The sequence below is a fragment of the Phyllopteryx taeniolatus genome, chromosome 4 (assembly GCF_024500385.1).
Source record: "Phyllopteryx taeniolatus isolate TA_2022b chromosome 4, UOR_Ptae_1.2, whole genome shotgun sequence".
NCBI classification, from domain to species: domain Eukaryota; kingdom Metazoa; phylum Chordata; class Actinopteri; order Syngnathiformes; family Syngnathidae; genus Phyllopteryx; species Phyllopteryx taeniolatus.
The window spans coordinates 25,635,262-25,659,806 of NC_084505.1; the positions used below are offsets into that span (position 1 = coordinate 25,635,262).

Below are 24,545 nucleotides of genomic sequence, written 5' to 3' on the forward strand. Positions count from 1 at the left end.
GACAAACAGTCAAACAAACAAACAAACTACAAAAAAAGTACACTCGCATGGAGCTGCTATAGGCCACAACTCATGCCCAGACACTCACACGAATACTAACATGCCAACCCGACTCCAGCTCCTAACATCACTCAATAGGCCACGCTCCTTAAAGGCACATATCCGACCCACAAATACTACAGTACGTACAGTAATTAATTACCCTTTGTAAAACCATATATGCTCTTTTTTGTGTTTGTTTTTATACCAAACAATGCTATTTTGCATGAATAAAAACGTGTAACAAAGAAATTGTGATGGTTTTTGATGAAAAATTCAATTCATTTGAATGGGGGAATATATTTGAACTGAGTAAATTGAGTTAAGAGCTTGGTCACAGAACGAATCAAACTCTTAAGTCTGTAAAAACAAAAAACAAAAAAAGTCTTTTTTTTTGTTCAGACCTGTACAAACCCCATTACAGCACCCCTCTCCTTGCCATGATGCAAACTAACAGCTCTGGCCTTACCTGATTGACATTTACCAGAGGTTCTTACATGCTAATTAAAATAGGATAGAAAATATACCCGCTGAGAGCCAAGAAAGAGAAGAAGAAGCCACATGTGCGACTTTCAAGGAGACGAGGAGCACCTCAAAAGCGGCCGAGCGTCTCCCCGGCGTTCTCTGCGACCTTCCCACTAACGCATCTCTGAGGTCTTACCGCTGCGGGTAATTCATATTGATTGCTCATTGTGTGACAGCCACGCACCAAGACCCCACACCCACCCGCCATCCACCCTGCACCATTCCCTTTGCATCCAGATCCTCCTTTTGTGGCAGTTGTCGCAGTTCGCCTGGCCCCAGAGATGCCCCGGCCTCCCTGGGTGGCATCCGTGCCCCCCCCCCCCCCCCCCCCCCCCCCACAATCCTTTACTCGCCTTATTACTACACCCCAACCCCGCCCACCCACTATTTTGTGACACCACTTGCCAAAGACAGAGGTCTCTTTCCATGTTGCCATGGCGATGCCGCACAGAAGAAATGTAAAGGCGGTAGGGAGGGAGGGTGGTGGATGGGGAAGTGTGAGCAGCCAAGTGTGCTTGAACCGGCATGTCTGAAAACGAGTCAAGGGAGACAGAATGAGGGAAGGAGAGGACTGGTGGGAGCTGGAGGGGCGGGGGGGGGGGGGGGGGGGGGGGGGCGTTGAGCGTGTAAAGGTGGGTTTAAACGCAAGTTAACAGTAGCCATGTGTGTGAATTGTGTGGAAGGGGTTCCGCCTTCATGGAGAATTACAAACAAGTGGCCAAAAGAGCTTCAAATGTCAGCCGTGTGGTCAGTTGCGATGTTATAGGTAGAAGGTGTGCTATAGCGGAGGGGACTACATTGTCACTGTAGTGATAATTGTCTACTGTACTGCAGTCACTGATGCTCAACGTCATCAAGCATGCGGAGGGAATACACTTATATAGCTTAAATAGCTGTCCAGAGCAGTGACTGACGGCAACTTTGATATCAAAACTCCTGCATAGAGAGAAAAACTATTGCTTGCTGTAATGACTGATTTGCAACTTTGACATTAAGACTCCTGCACGTGGAAGGAAAAAGCAAAGTGACAAGATTTCCAAAAAATGACAGTCTGTCAAAATGCTAAATCTGGTTGGAATGGCTACTTCAATCGGACTACTGTAATCCCTCGTTTATTGCGGGGTTAGGTTCTGGACCACCCCCGCAACAGGTAGCGTGCATGCGCTGACGTAATTTTATTATTATTTTTTTTTAATCCCCAAGTTGGTTGGGACAGTCAATGCTTAATGTGAAAAATCTTAACGGTGCTTAATGTCACAAAACCACGACCAATCATCACTAAAATGTATGCGTACTGCTCCAATTATGCCCCATTTTTTATTTTATGGACGTTATAACGTTTTCCTCCCCATAAGGCGCTCACTATATAGAAAAAGCTTAACGTCAGTTAATGTCACAAAACTTCGACCAATCGTCACCTAAATTTACGTGGACATCTCTACCGATGACCACTTCAACCGCTGAAAATATCTGAAGGAAATCCCCGATATTTTGGATTTCATATCAATATGGGCATTCAAGGGCGTCATGATTCTCACAGGTGAGCAGCGAAAATGTACTGTTATATAGATTTGTAATAGACAGAATGAAAGTATACCTTTTTACAATCCTTCACTACAAGTATAGATTTCTACAACGTGAAATATATTTTTTTCATTTTTCTTATACTTACGTATAATGCGCTCTATCAACTTTTGAGTAATTTTTTTGGGGGGGCACAAAGACGGCAGCTACAATATGTGTCATGTTGCTAAGAACTGTACAGTAGTGACTGATGTGTAACTTCATCAAGACTCATGCGTATAGAAGGAAAGCAATTTTGAATAAACCGTCACTGTAGTTATTAATGATCAACTTCATTAAGACTCCTGCATACAGAAGGAAACAGCTTCTGAATGAATGTCCACGGTAGTGACTGATGCCCAACTTCATCAAGACTCAAGCGTATTTAAGCTTCAAGGTCAGCCGTGTGGTCACTCGTAATATGTCGCGTCCTTGACTTTACAACGGTGCCGCCAGACGACGGAAATGGAAGGTTTTACAGCCCACAAACACACGCACGCGTCTGCTGTCCTTGCTCTGCAAGGGAGCCGACAAACGCATTCAAAACAGACCTGACAATTTGAAGAGGAGCTCGGAGGCCATTTTGACCGAGATGTCCTGGGAGAAGAGGTCCTTCTGAGGGCACACCAGGGGCTCCAGTGCCGGCTCCGTCTTCTCACGCACCCCTAAAGTGCCGAAAGCCAGCAGGTGAGGAGGAGGAGGAGCAGGTGGGGGAACGGGTGGTGAGACTTCTGCGGGGGCCGGGTCCACCTCCATGGGCTCCACTTTTACCTTCACCTTCTGGAAGTGGCCGTCTTTGTTGCTCTCTGCGGGAATTTGTTAGTCAGGCTTTAAGTACAAAAGGGCAAACTGAAGTTGTTTATATTTAAGTAGTATAAAGTACACAGAAAAGCACACTAATACAGTGGTACCTCAAGATACGAGTTGAATTCGTTCCATGACCATACTTAAAAAGCAAATAGCACTCTATAATATTGTACTTTATGAAAACAGATTAATAACATCATGATGTACTTGGCGCATCATGATTTAATAATGCAATGCAGTTCATTGTGCTGCTCCTTCTGGTATGCCCGCGCCTTGGTCACCAGGAGGCAAAAAGTCATACAGACACAAATGAAGAATAGACTTATTTTTATTATAATTTTTTTTTACTACTGTAAGTGACTCAGTAAGATGCTGTAATATTATAATTTTTTTTGGGAGAAGAAAAAGAATATACTCTGACCTCTGAGTATTATTTTACCTGTCTACATGTGTTGCTCTACCGTTTGTGCTCAAACGTCCGTTACTTCAAAAACCACGACTACCCATGCTAAATGTTACTAGGTCAATGGTGTTTTCCATCCATCCATTTTCTGAGCCGCTTCTCCTCACTCGGGTCGCGGGCGTGCTGGAGCCTATCCCAGCTGTCATCGGGCAGGAGGCGGGGTACACCCTGAACTGGTTGCCAGGCAATCGCAGGGCACATATATACAAACAACCATCCGCACTCACATTCATACCTACGGGCAATTTAGAGTCTCCAATTAATGCATGTTTTTGGGATGTGGGAGGAAACCGGAGTGCCCGGAGAAAACCCACGCAGGCACGGGGAGAACATGCAAACTCCACACAGGCGGGGCCGGGGATTGAACCCGGGTCCTCAGAACTGTGAGGCTGATACTCTAACCAGTCGGCCACCGTGCCGCCTCAATGGTGTTTTGAACTGTTTTTTTTTTTTTTTTTTTGCATTAGGCTAAGTGGACGTTTTCAAAAGACAAAGCTATGTCGTTTTAAATACACACAGTGTACTTTTCTTTGTTTTATGTTTAGTTTGACAGTAAAAACTCAGAGTGGCATGAAACAGCTCAAAGCTTCTTTTTTGATGAATTGTTCAATATTTGCCAAAATGCTGCTTATTGTGAAGTGAGTTGAATTAAGTTCACTACCACAATACAGCGCTCGTATCAAGTTTACGCTCGCAAGTCAAATAAATAGATAAATGAAAAAAAAAAAAAAAAAACATAATTGGCCAAATGTCAGCTCCTATCACGAACAATGTAAGTCGGGTCGCTTGTATCTCAAGGCACCGCTGTACTTTACATATTTGGATTTGTACACACTTAAATACTGATTTTAATCGTCTCCGTTTTTCTTTTATGTGCATCAAGACTCATGCATATGGAAGAAAAAAGCTTTTTAGGAAATGCCCACTGCAGTGACTGACGCACAATATTTGAAACCGAGACTAAATCTGGAGGAAGGAATCATCTTATTGAATAGTTTCCACTGTGGTGATTGATGCTCTACTTCATCAACTCACGTGTATAGAAGAGAAGAGCTTTCGTATAGCTGTCCAGTCATTGTATCGGACCTATAGTAAGTAACATCTGCATTACGAATACAACACTCCCTGCACTCCAGTTGTCTTTAAATAGTTTAAAGTCCCTGTCGGCTCGCACAGAACCCCAGACAGCGAGGAGCGTCATCAGGGGGGACATTCCTAACAGATGCCACATCTCCCTTAACTATTTTTAGCGCGCCTGCTTCATGTCACCTTTTCAAGTGGACGCACCCTTTGAGTCAACAGCATTTGCACACAGTGAAGCCCATCTCTGACGTCGTGGTTGCCATAAACATTTTGACCGCCAGGTTCACGTAGCGAGTGTTTTGCTTCTTTGCCTCGGCGGCCCCGACTCCTCGGCCTCCCCTCCCCGTCAGACGCAGGCATGACCTCGCAGTGCCCTCTTGCCCCAATAAAGGAACACCGCCAGGCTAAACTGCTTAGCACGGGTGTTTGGACTGCTCCTTGGATTTCCTTCTTTTTAAGCTGTAATTCCGCTCATTCACCCTCTGGAAAATCCCATGTGGAAGCAGGTTTGATTTCTGATGATATTATTGACAAGGAGAGAAGCTCAAATATACACATATTTAGTCAAAGGATATGTACAAAGAATCACATTCTTGTTACGCAGGAGTAATGACGTGTGAATACGGCAATGATCATTTGGTTCAAGGCCAAAAAAGCTTCATGGCAATTAATTTTGATGGACTGAACTGGATTTGGTGGCAAACAGATTGTAACACTTAAACGTGTTGAATACACACCGTGTGTGTGTTTTTTTTTTATTACACCCCTTATTGCTGGTTTGAGGCACCAGGCGGCTGTGGCTCAGTAGGTAGAGCAGCTCGCCCACAGACCGAAGAGTAACTGGTTTGAATCCCTACTCCGACTGTCCGCATGTCAAAATGTGCTTGGGCAAGACACTGAAGCTTAATTTGCTCCCAGTGGGCCTGGCAGCGACTTGCATGGCAGCAGTCGCAACATTGGTGTGTGAATGTGAGGCTTTGTAAAGCGCTTTGGGCACTGTGATGGTGTAGATAAAGCGCTGTATAAGTGCAGTCCATTTACTGAATACCCAAAATAGGACTTGACATTTTTACTTTTAGTAGGACTGCGTACAAAAAAGTATATACTTGGTCAACAGACATATAGTTTTTTAAGTAGAATTTTGATAAGGAAATTCTTTGTAGAAAATCATACTAAGTCTAAAGTGTCAGTTGAGGAAAACATCTGTTGAGTTTTTTTCTTACAATATCCCACTAGACGTACAAAATGTTTGTTGACTTAAGGACAGTACTTTTTGTAGTACTGAAAGTACAGAATGTCTGAAGGTCATCACTTTTTGTAGAAAAATCCTACTAAAAAGTAGAAAATGTCTGTTGACGAGAGGATATCACATTTTGTTTTACTACGAATGCACAACATATCTATTGAATGAAGGACATGTCCATCTTATTTGATCAATTCTCATTAATTTGTAAGGCGTTCAAAAAATTATTTTGGAAATTTCTAGTTCATATATATTTGTGCTTGTAAAGTCTCATACATTTCTAATAATTTAAATGAAAAAAAAACAATTTTCCCCTCAAAATTCTTAGACTAATAAAATAAAATTGTGCAATTTCCTGGTCTGTAGTGATATATTTCTACATGATCTTCGAACCACGTCTGTGATCCCAAATTCCTTTTGGAAATTTGTCATTTATTTTTTAGTCTAAATCTTCATATATTCCTATTCAATTTGAATGGACGTTTTGTTCAAATTACGGGAATTCCCCCCCAAAAAAATTATAATAAATTTCAACCATTGAATTGTAAGCTTTCATGGTCTGTAGTGACATATTTCATTAAACTCTCTGGATGTCTACGAGCCCCAAGTTGTTTTTAGTCATTCTTATAATCTTTAAAAATTCTAGGAAAACTAGTCTTTCGACCATTAAATTGTTAAGGTTTCCAGGACATATATCAACAATTACAAAGATGGCCCATGATCCAAAATTACAAACCAAACCATTAAAAAAAAAAAAAAACATTTTTATGCTGGTATTAAACATACAAAGGCACAAAAACCATCGGGGAATTAATTAAAGTCCTGGTGTCAGTTTCATTGGAGTGCAGGACAAAGAGAGGGGACACAGAAAACCATCAAACCCCTCTAATCCCTTAATCAGGTGGTCGACTTGGTCTAGAAGATGGTGGGGGGTGGGTTCCGATGGTGCTTGTTTGGCAGGCTTTAAGGGAGCATAAGGGGATCACTGTATCGCTACCCTCAACAACTAGGGGGAAAAACACGCGCTAAATGTCACGGCTGTGAACTTGAACTCCCACGCCTCGCTGACACAAACGTGTTTACCGTCATCACCCGGAGATGGCACAGCACGGGTGGGAGGTATCTGATGGAGAACACCCGTATCCCCTATCCAAAGTCCACTTGTCACCACATAAATCGGGAAAATATGGCCTCACTCCCACGCCGATGTTATTTTTTTTCTTGACCTAATGTTCCCTTGCCATAAAAAGAAGTGTACCCCACCCTAAAAGTGGTACAACTGGGAAAAATATGCCTGTTCTTTGGCTTTTTTGTGCGTTTTTTTTTTTCTGGATACGCAGGAACTCTTAACATTTAGTTCTGGGGTCAAAATAGGACCCTCCTGGGGAGGGGGGGGGGGGGTGGTACTTTGAGGTTCACTAACATTAAGGCAACATCTTTAGTCCAGGAACTACAAGTCGCAGGAACTAGAAGCTCCTGCAAATGTATGTGCAAATGTTTTTTGCTTTGGTTAGTCAGTTCAAGTGAAAGGGTTTTCGTTGCTTTTATAACACACAGCTGTTAAAGAGCTGTAAAAGATCACTTTTCCATCCCCTTTGTTCAAGCTAAGTGTTTGAATATATTTAGGGAGCAGGTTTTAATTATTGCGAGTCTTCAGAGTATTCTAAAACGAAACACTAGATTGTAGCTGCACGTCATGTACCTTGGAGTCAGAAGCTTTTAAAAAGTGGAAAAATTACTCCCGTCAGATCCCATTAAACATCCCATTGAGAGAGAGAGAGAAAAAAATAGTTAAATTAATGCAACATAATTTCTGGCATTTGCGGCGTCCTTGATTTTGAAGACACTTGATGCTTTTCTCAATGGTTTAACCTGTAAACGAGTCAAAAGCATTTTCTAGTGTGGAGGCGGCTTGTCGATTAAATGTTAAAAAAAATGAATAAAATAAAATAAAAAAAGTCACGTACACTAAATATAGTAATTCTGCCGGTGAACTCTAGAGTGGTGCTTGAGCTAGAGAAATACGGTAGGTCAAATGTGTGAAGCAGCAAGACAGATTCAGTTTGCAGGACATTGTTTGCAACTGAAAACTGATTGAAGAATATTGTGTAGTCTGTTCGCATATTAAAGCGTTTACAAATTTTGTTTTTTCAGTGCAGTGAACAGGTCTATTAGGTACACTGGTATGGTCGCATAGCTTACAGTACATATGTCAAGTTTTAAACCCTATCATTCACTGAGAATGGTATGGTATTGAAAAGAGTCATACTCCTTACATGTCAACTTTTAAACCCTAAAAGCCTTTTCAGACCGCAACTGGCACCGCGTTGTGGACCGTCGACGAACCCATTCATCGTGTATGTGCAAAAGGGGCGGTGCCACGGAATGCCGAGTCACAGCACGGAGCAGTGAGTGCAGATGCCACTTGACGTGACATGCTATCGAATAGAAGACATGGTGACGTTAGGAAGCGTCTCCAAAAAGAGAGGGGCTGGTGGATTAATTTACAAACTGCTATTTTGGCGGACGTACTGTAAATCAGTGGTCCCCAACCACCTTGGTACAGGGCTGCACATATAGCTTTAAAAAAAAAATTACAAAAACATTTATATATATATATATACATATATATATATATATATATACGGGGCACCTGCTGCCCTCACCTCACCGATGATTAGTATTAGTATAATATTTATCATCACAATAAAAGTGTTAGATACATTGGCAGGTGTAAGCACTCATGCAAACAGAAGAAAACAACATTCTTCGAAATATGTATACATTTCTTTCATAGTCTATATGTTTTTGTTCATTTCATTCTTAGGTGTAAATATACTTTTTTATGTTTTAATCAGTAACATTTTTATATTTGAACTCCAACACAGTATGTTCTGACTGAGCTAGATTGTAGGACTTGACTTATGGCTTGCTTAAACTAAGCCATGACTTGACTCAACTTGAAATTTAGTGGCGACTTGACATGCTTGACTTTATTTCCAGAGTAACTTTGGATTTGCTTGAAACTTGAAGGTTACGACTTGAGACTTGCTTGTGATTTACACATAAGTGACCTCCTCCCACCTCTGACAATAACCCTTGTTTCCACCAATCGGTGTGGTTCGGTTTCGTTGAGGGAAGTGTCTGCTGTTCCTGGAACTGTAGAGGTGGAAACGCATATAAAAAAGTAAGCCTCACTGGATTCATGCAATGTATTACACATATATTAGGAATACATTATAATAAACCCCCATTATTTCCGCTACAACTACGTCAGAAATGGCCTGAGGTTGTTGTGTTTTTAAGCGATAAAGTCTTGACTTCCCATGTCAACAACATTTCAGTCAAATGTAGAGCACACGCATACTGACGGATAAATACAGTCATACTATTAATAACCAAAAATGCATTGGCCCACTTTGACGCGTCAGTATGAAAACCTGGCCACAATGTCGGCGTGGGAGTAGACGGAAGGCTAAAGAGAGGGAAAACATTGTCAAACGGTGCCAGAAAAAGAACACCTGGGGGTAGTGTAGGGGAGAGGGGAGATGGCTCGATTCGAAGTGACAACCCCTCCTCTACTCGGTACATCCGAGTCTACCCCTGTCCTTGCTCTGTTACTCCACATCCCTCCCCACCCCACAACCACATCTCCTTCCTCCTCCACTGTCTCCGACCTGCTCCTCAGACAGGGGGTGAAGAGTTCACGCTTCTTCAAAGGGTTGCAGTGTGGAGACAGCGTGTCATGTGGGAGCCTGCCGACTTCACACACATCTGCTGCAGCTACCATTGATCCCCAGCTAACCAGCTCGCACCAGACGCCGACAAACGACCATAAACATAAGTCACCAAATAAGGTTGTAGCTCCCAAAAAAAAAAAAAAAAAAAAGAGAGGAAGCAGCAGTGATACACAAGGAGACAAAAAGAAGTACGCTAAGGTTGAGAAGTGGGGGCGAGGGGGGGGAGGGGTCAGTGAGAGGCCACACACCCAAGGGGGCACTGTGAGGACAACTGCCCAAAGCAAAGTGCAGTTTTTACATGACGCCAGATTATGACATTGTTGTCAACTGACATGGCCGGATGATCACACTGCGTTGGGTGGTTGTGTGTGTGTGTGGTATGTTTGCGGTACATGTGTGTTACTGCCCAAGGTTGGTATTAACATGCTACATTTACTCTATTATATTTAAGTAATTTTTTGTATAAATTCTATTTGTCAGAATAGTTTTGAAGCGGCGGCACGGTGGCCGACTGGTTCGAGCGTCAGCCTCACAGTTCTGAGGTGCGGGGTTCAATCCCCGGCCCCGCCTGTGTGGAGTTTGCATGTTCTCCCCGTGCCTGCGTGGGTTTTCTCCGGGCACTCCGGTTTCCTCCCACATCCCAAAAACATGCATTAATTGGAGACTCTAAATTGCCCGTAGGCATGACTGTGAGTGTGAATGGTTGTTTGTTTCTATGTGCCCTGCGATTGGCTGGCAACCAGTTCAGGGTGTACCCTGCCTCCTGCCCGATGACAGCTGGGATAGGCTCCAGCACGCCCGCGACCCTAGTGAGGAGAAGCGGCTCAGAAAATGGATGGATGGATGGATAGTTTTGAAGCAACATTTTTCATTTACAGTGGGACCTCAATTTACGAATGACCCGATTTATGAGTTTATCGAGACATGAGCCATATTTTAAAATTTGAGTTTCGAGCGCTGGATGGTTGCGACAAACTTCACAACAACCAGCATTTTGGAAGATAGTGAACAACTCTTCAAAAAAGACGTGCTTATTCAACTGCCATTCCCAGTTGAAGTTCACTGTAAAAATAAACATAAAACAAAGAGGATTACATGTGTCTTTAACCAAACCACATACCTTTGCCTTATGAAAGTTCACTAGCTAAATGCTAACACAAAATGCCATAGACATGCTAAAAATAACCTAGCATTGATGTAGCACTCGTTAAAACCCTTGAAGCTACGCATACCTGAACAAACGGAACACGCACATAGACATCATATTCACAGGCAAATATTTTTAATCCTCTGGGAAAAACTACTAATATTACTGCAGCTTAGTTGTGACCGTCTTCTTTGCGTATTTATTATCTATGTACTATACGTCCCAGTATTTACAGGCACAGCACACTATTGATGCACACTATATGCATGGGTGTGAGACTTCATAAAACTAGTTAATATCTTTACACTCTTGTACAATACTTTTATCTTGTCATACCTATAGGTAATCACAAAACTTTTTGTGTGGGCGTTAATTACTTGCAGATTTTCACTATTCCCGACAGGGCTCAATCCCTATCCTATCCCATCTGAATCATCATTCAATGGCCAACAGTAGTCAATAAAAGGGCTTTTTTTTATGATTCAGCTGAACGTGAAGGCAGGTTATTTGTATTTTAACATCAAGCTCCTCAGTGGTCAGACTGGCTTTTAATTTACCCGCTAACGAGCGCCAGCGAAATATCCTCAAAAGATGGTGAGCCCTGTTACTAAGCGGAAAAGCGAGGACAACGTGCGATTTTCACACCTCCGGCAGCTCCAGCGAGCTGGCGTCACGGCTGTTACCCGCATTGATACCACTCTGTCAGGGCGCCCTCGTACTCTGGTCCCCCTTCCCCGCCTTGCCCCGCAAACAGTGCCCATCTGCTGGCGTGCTTTTAGCTGCCGGCGCCGGGGACTACTTAGCCCAGCGTAATTGGCCCCCAGACACTGGCAGCCTGTTTTTTAAATTTCTTTTTTTTTAAACAGATGTGGGGAGGTTGCATGGTCGTCCAATGTTTGATATGAAAGCGAGGAGCGATATAGTGCAGTGTAGGGAGATGCGAGGGAGGGGTGGGGGGAGAAGTGACCTATTTAAAAAAGGGATGATGCAACTCATGTTACTGCACAATGGGCAGTAATGGTGACAACACAGGTTGCGGTACGTTCCTGTGAAGTGAACACGGCTGCTATATCATGGTTCATCTTTTGCGCCCCTGCTACAGTATATCAACAATCTTTAAGCGATTGTTTTGTATGTTTTTTTCTAGTATACAGGCATATCTGAATTTAGAGTTGTACGCCTTAAGTGTAGCCATGTTGTGTCACAACATGCTGGGCAACACTGAGCTATACTGGACATAGATGCAGTGTAATTAAGAGCAAGAAAAAGAGGCAGAGAAGGTTCCCTAAGAAGCTGTAATAATAGTCTTTCCCACCGAGCAGAGAGAGCTTATGCTTGTGAGTAATATACAATGCTCTGCTTGTATGTGCTGCTGTTCTGTGTTTTAAGGTTTGTTACTGTTACTCTAAAATCAATGCTAATTTTTGTTCACCCGTCTCTGGTGGTTTGCAATATACATTATGTTAGCATTAAATTTGAAGACTTTCATTATTATATGGTTTGGGTGAACATGATGGTGTTTAAATAGACAATGTTTGATTCTCTACCACCCCCCCATGTGTCAGTTTGTCAGTTTTACAGTAGAAGTCAACCTGGCATGACAAAAAGACCTTGAAGCAAGCAAGCTTAGCCTCATATATGGAGAACTTTATGAGCGAGCAAGTCTTCTTTTTCTTTCCTCAAAGTGATGTTATATGATCGTCTCCTAGCGAAAGAGGGAGAACAGCCACTAAGGAATACTTATAAATGTGTGTTTAAATAAGTTTAAATGTGTTTAAAGCAAATGATAGGGGTAAAACTGTCATTTATAAGGCCGATTTTCACCTATTGCGGGTCAGTCTGGAACATAACCTCCGTGAGAAACGGGGATTCAATGTAATGATCACAACATGGGCTGCGTGGATTTCCTGTATGCAACTAAGACATATTGGGATGTTCTGGCCAAGACTAACCACTCTCTGACTCTCCCCGCTCCATGTGATTTGCGTATTAAGCATCCTTATTGCGTTATGGCTGCTCTGCCGCTGACCTTTTCCGCAGTGGACATAGAGGAGAGGTGATTGTACGGACGCCCTTGAACCTCATGACTGTAATCACATGTGACTGTGAACGCGCTGACCTTTCCCTGGCCCCTTTCTCCTCATCCTCACCCTTCTGCTCCCCCCCATCCCGGGGTCACTCCAGGGTCCAGACTCTTGTCAAGCCTGTCACTCTCCACAATCCTCTCCATCTACCCTCCCCTCCCTCAACCAAAGTTGCCATGGCAACCAGAGGCACTGCGCTCTGAGGACAGAAAGCGAGCGAGCATCGGATGACCGTTTCGCCATCTTTTGCCTAACCTGGGTCAACCAAGCAGGGATATGAAAAAAACAGTATAAAAGGGTAAAAATGACATGAAAGAAACATACAGTATACTGTCCATATACAATACAGTAGGTGGAAGTTGTACAACTACAGGATAGATGTGCCTCCTAGACAAAAAAACAACAACCCAACACTTCAGACACAAAATTGCCGCATCAGACCTGTAACAACAGAATTGATCTGACTTTGCCTTTCACACTGAACCCAGCAGGCTGTAACCGAGTGCTCTTGCACACTCAGGGTGTACCCCGTGTCTCGCCCGAAGATAGCTGGGATAGGCTCCAGCACGCCCGTGACCCTAGTGAGGAGAAGCGGTGTGGGAAAGGGATGGATGGATGTTTTATGTATCAATTTTACAGTAAACTTCAGTGACAAATAGCTTGAAACTAGCACGCTTGCCTCTTATTCGAAGAATGTACAAGTGCGTCTTCATTTCCTCAAAGTGATGTTATATGATAGTTTCCCACTCCTTGACAGCGAGAGGAAGAACAGGAGCTAAGGAAAACTGAAAATACATTCAATACATTTAAAGCATGAGTTTAAAGCACGTGGGCGCAGGAAAAACTATCGATAAAAAAAAAGGTTTTGATATACTGTAGTCTCTCCACAGTATAGCATGTCATTTCACCTATCGCAGGTGGGTCTGGAACGTATGCCCCTTGTAAACGGGTATTCACTGTAATTAGATTACTAGGACAGTGACAGTTGTTTTCAACACAACAGGGCAGGAGAAGTTAGTGTCATGTTTTGAACTTCACATCAGTCTCAGCATTGGAGGATTCCCAGGCCCTGTCCCGCTTGTTATGACTCTGTAACTACCTCCGAATATGATCTACAATTGTACTGTCTGAAGGAGAGCAACACAATGTCAGCTATGGGAATCTACAGGAACTCCCCCCTGCAGCCTTGTTCTGTTGACCAATGCACCAACTTGAAACTTGACTTTATACCCCTATTCCTCGCATTGCGGAGCTCCCTTATACACAGGCTTTGTCCCATTACTCACAATTGTACCACAACGCAAGCATGCTAAAAAAGTAGCAATGTAAGGACTGGACGTTTTTGAGAGAATGGAAACACCAATGATTGACTGGCCAGTCGTGAGTGTACACCACCGCCACAGTCAACTGGGACTGGGCTCCAATCACATGCTCCCCTAAAGAGGACAAGCACTAAAGAAAATAGAAGGATAGATGGATGAATGAATGGCAGGAAACATCCCCCAAACATTGGTACTCAACGTACTGCTGGGTAGAAACAAGTATAAACACATGAAGTGATTCAAGCCAAACAGTGGAAATGCCAAATCCCATAGGACAACAATAGTGGAATAGGAAGAGGGCTAATATTTTCCTTGTCTCCTTGCAACAGCTTATTACAAAGTTCATTATAAACATGCCACCCAGAACATTTGTATTTTATTCGGACACTTTCCGAATATCACCCAAATGCTGAACTTAGCCTCGTTGGCAAACAGTTGACATTTTTAAATTGCCTGAGAGTCACTCCGCAGCATAGGACAAACAACACACTCCAACTAGACCTGGCCTTCACCGCTCATTTTGGACTAAAACAAGCAGCGGCGGAGTGATTTAGCACTGACGCACCAGTGTCCAGAGGCAAAATCACTTTGCAACATTACCAAATAACCAGGGGGAAAGTCTTGGTTGTGTTAAAACTAGCGTCTCATTTTCAAATTTTTGGCCCCGTTTAGGAAAACAGCCTCAAAAATTAAAGCAATTACAAAATAAATAAATAAATACACAAATAAATAAATAAAATAAAAAGGTGGCGCGATGGACGACTGGTTGGCAGTTCTGAGGACCGGGGTTCGGGTCCCGGCCCCGGCCCCGGCCCCGCCTGTATGGAGTTTGCATGTTCTCCACGTGCCTGTGTGGGTTTTCTCCAGGCGCTCCTACTTCCTCCCACATCCCAAAAACATGCCTTAATTGAAGACTCTAAATTGCCCGTAAGTGTGAATGCGGGTGCGAATGGTAGTTTGTTTCTATGTGCCCTGCGATTTTGTCTGGCGACCAGTTCAGGGTGTACCCCACCTCTCGCCCGAAGATAGCTGGGATAGGCTCCAGCACTTCCGCGACCCTCATGTGGACAAGCGGAACGGAAGATGAATGAATGAATAAAATTAAAATACAAAAACATTTACCATACTTTCTTGTGTATAATGCGCAGAAGAAAAAAATGACATGAAATTGGAAACAAGCATCTTCCAAACGTAGATAAAAATCTTAAATATATCGACCCCTGCAGAATAAACGCGCAGATCATATATATATATCTCGTCAATCCGTGCTTGACGCCATCAAAATACACTTTTGAATGACGATACACCCGTGTCTAGTAAGGGTGGAACGGATTTTGAAAACCGTTTCAGTTCGGCACACGCGACTCCCCCCCATTACTATTGGGACGAAGCAGTGTACAGTAGCACAAATGCTAGCCAAGATGGTTGCGGTGTCACCTTGACTCCCACTTGAGTTCAGGCAGGACACGCCATTTGCATCATCTTCTCTCAGCCATAGATATGAAGACTAGATTTGGCAGCGCGCTGTTGCTAACCGACATGACTACGCGGCAGCCATGTTGCCACTTGGCAGGGACAGCGTTGAATGCATGGAGATTGAAGTTGTAACTTACTCTTGCGTGCTAGCAATACAGAACATAAAAAAGCCCCCAAAATATTTTTACCTATGAAAGGTTATTCCCTTGTTGTGATTGTACGGCATTACGTGGAATCGTATCCGGCACAGTGTGCAGGCATCCTTGCTCTTATGGTTTTCTTGCCTTGCGGTATGCACTATTGGTTCTGTGAACATTCGCTACGCCCGCCAGGACCTTTAGAGACTGGCGGCCGACACAAGATACCTGTTTGGAGTGCCTTTCATTCCTCGCATAATGCCGCAGGCGAACACAAAAACAACGTACCAAATCTGTATCTCTCCAACGTGAGCTCTCTGGTGCATAAAACGGTCTTCAAAGTAGTTTGTTTATGCACCAGAGATCTTGCGTTACAAATTGTGAAAAAAATCACTGTGTCCATACAAACACGTCAGTCTGTGTGCACCATATAAGACTTGGTTAAGTGTACCACAGAAGAAAATGCTGTACTCCTTTCAAAGTGGTTCAGCCAAGAGTACAGCTAAGAATCAAACTTGCTGGTGGTCGTACCCGCAAGACATCCATCCATCCATCCATTTTCTACACCGCTTATCCTCACTAGGGTCGCGGGTATGCTGGAGCCTATCTCAGCTAACTGCGGGCAGGAGACAGGGTACACCCTGAACTGGTTGCCAGCCAATCACCATGCACATATAAACAAACAACCATTTGCACTCACATTCATACCTCTGAGGAATTTAGAGTCTTCAATTAACCCATCATGCATGTTTTTGGGATGTGGGAGGAAACCGGAGCACCCGGAGAAAACCCACGCAGACATGGGGAGAACATGCAAACTCCACACAGGCAAGGCTGGATTTGAACCCCGGTCCTCAGAAATGTGAGGAGGATTGTACTAACCGGAAAAACACCACAGCAAAAATATCAATAGCAGTGCATGACCTGGAAGCGACTCTGCAAATTCTCTCAGTAAATGCAACCGTTTAAGAGATACCTTTACCAAGGAGGTCATGTTGTTATTGTGAGCCGATTTACACAGAAACTATTGGCTATAGGTTGGCGTGTGGGTCAAGGAGTTTTTTAATGGCTTAACATTGCTAAGCACTGTACATATTGTTTTTAATCACGCTTGAATGTGTGTGACCTACAGACTGCACTTTTAGTAGTCTACAGGAATTACAAATAAAAGGTGCTCCTCGGTTTATGACGGCGTTGCGTTCGTACGACGGTGAAGTGACACGGAATGTGTATGCAAGTCAGAATTTGCTGTAGTTTAATTTGTTCTGTAGTCAAGCTTATGAGTCAATTTACTCATATATCAAATAAATTTTCCCCATTGCAATGATTTGGGATTCCATTATTACGCACAAAGCACAAAAGTGGAATTCTTCCGCGCTATTCATAACCTTGAAACCATGTTTGGCGGGACGATCATAAACCTAGAACCCCCAGTACCATGTTTTGACTACTTGGTAGCCAGGGGTAAACATCATTTTGGCCTAACTAGTTTGCTACCTAGGCGGCACGGTGCCCGACTGGTTAGAGCGTCAGCCTCACAGTTCTGAGGACCCGGGTTCAATCCCCGGCCCCGCTTGTGTGGAGTTTGCATGTTCTCCCCGTGCCTGCGTGGGTTTTCTCCGGGCACTCCGGTTTCCTCCCACATCCCAAAAACATGCATTAATTGAAGACTCTAAATTGCCCGTAGGTGTGACTGTGACTGTGAGTGCGAATGGTTGTTTGTTTGTATGTACCCTGCGATTGGCTGGCAACCAGTTCAGGGTGTACCCCGCCTCCTGCCCGATGATATCTGTGATAGGCTCCAGCACGCCCGCGACCCTAGTGAGGAGAAGCGTCTCAGAAAATGGATGGATGGATGGATAGTTTGCTACCCAATAACTGAAATAGCAAAGTCTGGAGAATCCTGGATTTTTTGACCAGTGACACAGTATCTATTTATCTTGTTCCAGAAGATTTTTAACTGGATGGCCCATAGTAGAAAAGGTCCAAGTGGCATCTTCCTTATAGTTTTAAGTCCCTTCTAAAACACAGGGGTTCTTGGTTTACGACTTCGTGTGGTTACGACGGTGACGTAACCACACGACCGCATATTTTTACGCCGCCTCACAAATTAGTCGCCTTAAAACTTAGTATTTGGGGACTGTCGTAAAACAAGAACCCCTTGTACTGCATTTTTAATTGGCTTTCAGTTTAAATGGTAGCCAGGGGTAAACATCATTCTGGCCTAACTAGTTTGCAATCTAAACTCAAAGATGACAAAAATCAGGATAATCAAGGATTTTTATTTGGACCAGTGAAAGGGATCTGGTTATCGTCATCTGGATTTTCCCATGACATTTTTAACGTTATGGTGACGGTGCACAGTCAGAAACAGCACTTTCCTAAAAATTTTAAGTCTCATCTTTGATACCAAAAATGTTCAAAGACAATATGATGGGATGCCACAGTGGTACTACGACCTGATATGTACAGATTCTTAAATGTGTATTCATCCTACCTGAAAGCTTGATCAGCAACTCGGAGGCCACTTTCATGTTGATGTCTTGACTCAGTAAGCTGTTCGCAGCTGAGGGGCTCCCTTCCCTCGGTTTAAGGGACCCAGAGCGTTCGGAAGCTGCTGCCGCGGACCCCGTTATCCCATCTTGGCAGAATGTCCCGGGGAAGCTCGGCTGGATTTGACACTGGGAGGCCGGTCTAGGACTTAAGGCTTCCTCTGTTTTGGGTTCTTCCTTCAGGTGGAAGGGCGACTTCAATGCCTCCCTCTGGTTGGCGGCTGTGGAGAGAAAAAAGATGGTGGATTTGCGTTTGTAAACCTGCAATTCCAACCTTGTACAACTTGAAACGTTCTGGGTACCAAATTTGAGCGTACGTTTTGATTTGAGTTTGAATAGTGGGAAATCCAAGTTTTCATTCCCCTGAAATAGTTAACCCTAGCTGAGTTTGAGTCATCTGATACAGTCCCTATTCAATACCATGCCAATACATGAAAAAAAGAGTGACATCCAAATTCTCTCGTTTGTCTTAATTTTTTTATTTGAATAAAAGTATCCCAACATGGTAGCGATTTTAAAAGGCTCTGTATAGTCCAGCATTGGTTCAAACCAAGGAAAGAAAAAAATAAAATAAAATCTGTGATCACCTTCTATAGTGCGACTCAAAAGCAACTCGCATTCAGCTGATATAAATTACAGCTTCGTCATCCTTATCTGGCAATCTCTATGGGACGTAGCTTTCTGGAGCTTCTGGAGTGAGCTGTCACACCAACACTGCCACTTCACAGACATTTTCAAGAGAAACTGGGCCACATCTAATCCACCTTAGATGAATAATTAATAATTAGCCACGGAGCAACCTCTGATAGAAGTCATCTTTTTATCTCTTGTCGCATCTCATTACACACTGTGCTAAAACACAAAAGTTTTGATTGACAACAGCTTCAAATTCAAGTAAAAAGTACACCGTGTTATGGTTGACTGTATGATATGCCTTAACTTAGACACTATCTCTCACAGAAATGCTCATGATGAGATGCCTGTCCACTCGCCGCTGGCCGGAGCACAAATCTACCCCCCGACCCCCCAACACCCGCCCGAGCATCTCACCTAACATCTCTAGCAACCATAGGTCTGCCACCCCCTTCATCCCACCTCATCCATCTGCACCGACTCAGGGCCTCTCTGATTAATGACCATCCATGCCTTAAGGGTAGAAGGCTCAGCAAAAAGGGGACAGGTGCTGGTGTTCTGGACCACCCGTGTGGCAAGTGACGCCACAGTGCCACACCATGGTAGGCCAGGGGGTGGGGGTTGCGTGTAATTCAAGAGGGAGAAAAGCTAGTGAGGGGGAAGGGCGGTTGGTGGTACAGTGACCTTCAAGTTCACGGGCAGTGGTTCGGGGGTCACAGCCCGTACCAGCTGGAAATGTCACGTCGTCGGATGTCGGCGGGCAGGCTAAGTATAACCTGGTCAGCACCTGGAAGGACGTCCTCTAATTAGAAGCGTGTCAGGCCATGTTGGATCAGACGGGGGACAAGACATTTGCTCCCCCACTTTACAAAACACACCTGAAAAAAATACATGAGCAGATACATGCACTAGGATAAAAACAGAAGACAAATTAAAGCTGCAAGCAGCAATTGTTGGCCTGACGATGGGAAACTTCTCAGGATGACAGAGAAACGCTACTAACGTTAGGTACAGTAAGTGCCTAACTAAGGAAAAAGGGTCCTTTCTCCATGTACAGTGGTGCCTTGAGCTACGAGTTTAATTTGTTCTGTGACCAAGCTTGTAACTCAAATCATCCATCCATCCATCCATTTTCTGAGCCGCTTCTCCTCACTAGGGTCGCGGGCGTGCTGGAGCCTATCCCAGCTGTCATCGGGCAGGAGGCGGGGTACACCCTGAACTGGTTGCCAGCCAATCGCAGGGCACATAGAAACTAACAACCATTCACACTCACAGTCATGCCTACGGGCAATTTAGAGTCTCCAATTAATGCATGTTTTTGGGATGTGGGAGGAAACCGGAGTGCCCGGAGAAAACCCACGCAGGCACGGGGAGAACATGCAAACTCCACACAGGCGGGGACGGGGATTGAACCCCGCACCTCAGAACTGTGAGGCTGACGCTCTAACCAGTCGTCCACCGTGCCGCCTAACTCAAATCACTCATATCTCAAATCATCTTTCCACATTGAATTTAATTAAAATGCCATTAATTTGTTCCAGCCTCTCCCCCCCCAAAAAATGTGTTAAATGACAAAAGTACCACTTTATAATATTGTACTTTTTAAAAACATACAACAATAGCAATTGAGATTCAAAAGAATTGAAGTTTTTAATCACACTTTGCATCAATTGAATGGCCACTGTGCTGCTTCCCAACTTGGCCAATATAAGAAAGAGATGGATATAGTGTACATAGACATCTGTACAGTCTCTCAGCTACTCAACTCCTCGCAGAGGATAAAGAACATATGACTGTGAGTACTGTTATATTTAATGTCTAAATGTGTTGCTGCACCGTTTGTGTTCAAAGATCAGTCGCTTAGAGGCTTGTTGTTTCCCATTTCTCATTATGTGTTAGCATTAGGATTAAGCTAGAAGACTAATACCTAAACTATGTGATTGTTTTAAATACACAACATTCTGTATGTATTGTGAAGTGAGTCGAGTTGAGTTCACTACCACCATTAAATGCACGTTCTGTATGTATTGTGGACTGAGTCAATTTGAGTTCACTGCCACCATGCAGCACTTGGATATCAAGTTTGCACTAGCAAGCCACAGCAAAAAAACAAAACAAAAAAAAATCATCCGAATGACAGCTTTTATCTAGAAAAGCTTGTAAGTCGGGTCACTTGTATCTCAAGGCACTCCCAACCGACTAGCTTTGTCCACTGTCCTCATGGTAAAGAAAGCCGCGATCATCAATTGCACTGCAGAATAGGGGCAGGGTGAGCAATTGCTCATTTGCATGAGACAGGACCGCGCCCTCAAAAGATGATTTCAAGCAGTGTGACAAGAGGACATTAAGTGTACTGTAATTCTGTATCCTATGTGTATTTTGATGAAAGAAGCTAACAGACATTTTATTAAGATACATGGAAACGGTTTAAAATTGTGAAAAAAATATGCATTACATATAGGCTTTTTAAAGATACACAGGCACCTTGAGTGTAACAACTTTTGCTGACTCAGCTACAGACCCCAAATGTGCATTATCCTGCATTTCCATATAGCATTCTAATGCTTCAGGCGAACTTTTAACACCCTCCTTAACAAAAAGAACAAGTGCTCCACAGAAGTAACAGTTCAATCCCTAAAAAGCTCAGCTCACACTGTAGCCATTTGTCTGTCAGAATCTCACAAACACAACACGGAGACGAGCATTCAGTATTTCTCACGTCATCTTGTGAAGTGAGCTGAGAAGCAGACGGAGGGCGTGTTTCTGGGTGAGTAGCCTTCTCGAGTTCCGGAGTCAGCTCCCTTTCTGCCGCCGCGACAACGCCATGAAATTTTCTGCGTCTTATCACATTGTATCATGCATTGGTGACTGTGGCTCTTCCTTGCTCATATGCGAGGGCATTGCAGTATCTTAACTGCTCTTTTTTTTTCTCTTTCAATTCAATCTTGTGGCAGTGCATCTGAAGCTTGCTTGTAACTCCAATTTTGGTTACCAACACAAAGCAAAAAATAAATAAATAAAAAAAGGACAGCTTGTAACTTAAAAAAAAAAACAAGTTGGGGCAAAAGTCAATGTACCACTGTAAGCAGGTTTCTATCGTGTTTACGATGTTTTGAAAAAGTGTGTTTAAAAAGTGTCAATGTGATTACAGTATGGGAAGCGATATTTTAATGTTTAAACTACTTAACATAATTTTTTTATATGGCTTCTTTGTATCGCAGATTTTCACCTTTCACAGGAGGGTCTGGAACGAAATTCCCGCAATGAGTGGTCCGCGGTTTACAATGGTCCCGACATGCGACGCTTCGAGGTTACGAAGGTTGTGCAATGAAGTTGAATGCGCAGCGGTGTAAGAATATGAGGTGATGCGTAACAAGAAGGCACACACAACAGCATTTGTAACAAAACACATTTTAAGGTGTGCATAAGTACTGGAATGGAATTAAAAGTACCTGTAGATAAGTGAATTCAAACTCCAGAATTAAACCCTATAAAGCATGCAGTCAAGGAGACTAAAAGAGGTTGTGGTGAAAGCCTGGAAAAACATTGCAGCGAAGACCACAGAGACAACCTGGCACTCAATTAGAGGGGAGGCCTTTATTTGTAACACAATTAGTTGTGTTTATTTCCCAAATAACAATACCATAACATCGGTGCTAATCTTATTAGCATGTGCACCCATGTCCCTCTGCTGGTCACTTATTAAAATTAGTTGATTGACTGCATATCAATACGCCAAAATTGCGTACGTGTGACTATTGCGCACACGTACATTGCGATGACGAGGCTCAAACGATATATTGTGCAGCCCTAATAGATGGTTTAGAAAACTAGCATCAATGTTGCGGTAATTATAAACTTAATTTATGGTTGAACAAGTGATAGCAACACATGCAGACAAAACATACAACAATACTCAGGTATATACTGTATTCTTTATCCTTTGCGAAAAAAGACCAATATTAGTTAGTTGTGACAGTCTTCTATGTTTCATCATTATCTACGTGTAGTATGTGTGTATGAATCATACTGCCCGTGGTGGCCAAGGTACCATACCAGAAGGAGCAGCACAATGCCCCTTGAATTATCATCAAAAATAGTTTAATTCTTTACATTCTATTTTAAATAGTAAATTACCATTATTCTTATTTTATTACTGTCCATGTATGTTTTTATAAGGTACAATACTGAACAATTTAGTCTTAGTAAAAAATGCTGAACAAATGAACAAAAATTGTTTTTAGGGTGGTGTTACAGATTATTGACTTTCCCATTCATTTCAATGGGAAAGATGATTTGAGATATATATTTTGAGTTACGAGCATGGTCACAGAAAGAATTAAGTCGTAACTCAGAGTACGACTACTGTATTTGGAGTGAAACCAGAGTTTGGGACAAAATAAAAGGACTCAGAATCACAAACACAACATGGAGACAAGCGCCCAGTTTCTCGCATGTCATCTTGTGAAGCGAGCCGAGAAGCAGACGGGGGGGAGGGTGTCTTTCTGGGTGACTGGCCATCTCGAGCTCCCGAGTCAGTTCCCTTTCTGCCGCAGCGACAACGCTATCAGTTTGTCTGCGTGTTATCACAGCCTTCTGACACCTGCCACCAATGCTACATACATCGGTGTTCTTTGTGCCTGCGTCTCTGCCGCCTCCTGCTTTTCTCGCCTCGCGCCTCATCAGTCTAGCTGCCAGGCGCTTGTCCGCCGTGCCTCACCTCTCGCTCTGTGGCCAGGCCCGCCGTCAAATAACTTCATTAGCTTTCCACCTCTGTCACGCTGGCCTGCTCTCCCTCTAACAATTGGCTGCGGTTTTATACTGGAGGAAGAAGGAAAAAGCGCAGGACTGCGCCGGGCAGGTTTGAGAACCCAACAGGAGCTGACAGCGTGCTAGACGCCGGACAGTGATACTGATGGCTGCAGAGGAGATGTATGGACAAGAGAGGTCAGGCTCAAAGGGCCTTCCCATGTGTGTGCTCTCATGCGGAGGAAGAAATGGGAAGGCTATTCAGATCCACGACGTATTATATATAGAGAGCGACAAAGGAGACAAGGACTCTAAATATATCAAGTACAATGTCACCCAGGACAGACTGTTTTCATTATACCAGTAGTACGCCCACTTCATCGCACTTGCCCACTCTATTATGAATATTTGTCCATGCGTTTTGACCTTTTGTCTACTCCTGTGCTACGTATTTAGGTCACCAAACCATTCCCCCGCTATGTCATGGTTCACCTATATCGTGGATTAAACATCGTGGTACTTTGAGTTACGATTCTAATACATTCCATGACCAAGCTTCAACTCAGTTTACTTGTACGTATATCAAATTAATTGAAATGCTATTAGTCTGTTCCAGCTCCCCCAAAACCACCACAATTGTTTTTGTTACAAGCATCCATTTTCAACACCGCTTATCCTCGCTCGGGTCGCGGCCGTGCTGGAGCCGATCCCCGCTGACTCTGGGCGAGAGGCGAGGTACACCCTGAACTGGTCGTGTGCCAATCGCAGGGCACATATAGACAATCATTCACACTCACATGCACACCTATGGGCAATTTAAAGTCTTCAATCAACCTACCATGCATGTTTTTGGAATGTGGGATGCGTGCCGCCCTGTGTGTGTGTGTTATAAAGAAAAGGCGGGGTACACCCTGAACTGGTTGCCAGCCAATCGCAGGGCAGATACAAACAAACAAGCATTCGCACTCACATTCACACCGAG

General features: G+C 43.5%; 1 protein-coding gene across 4 annotated transcripts in view; it reads right to left on the reverse strand.

Moving 5' to 3' along the window:
- Nucleotides 1-24,545, reverse strand: part of znf827 (zinc finger protein 827) — a 104,607-nt gene that overhangs the window by 23,974 nt on the left and 56,088 nt on the right. For all 4 annotated transcript variants that reach the window (XR_009788176.1, XM_061770927.1, XM_061770926.1 and 1 more), the window contains exons 5-6: nt 18,127-18,402; nt 2,679-2,933 (exon numbers count right to left, since the gene is read on the reverse strand). Coding sequence is in view for 3 of the 4 variants with exons in the window: in XM_061770927.1 (XP_061626911.1) it covers nt 2,679-2,933; nt 18,127-18,402 (531 nt within the window). In the remaining variant the exon portion in view is untranslated. The remainder of the gene's footprint in view (nt 1-2,678; nt 2,934-18,126; nt 18,403-24,545) is intronic.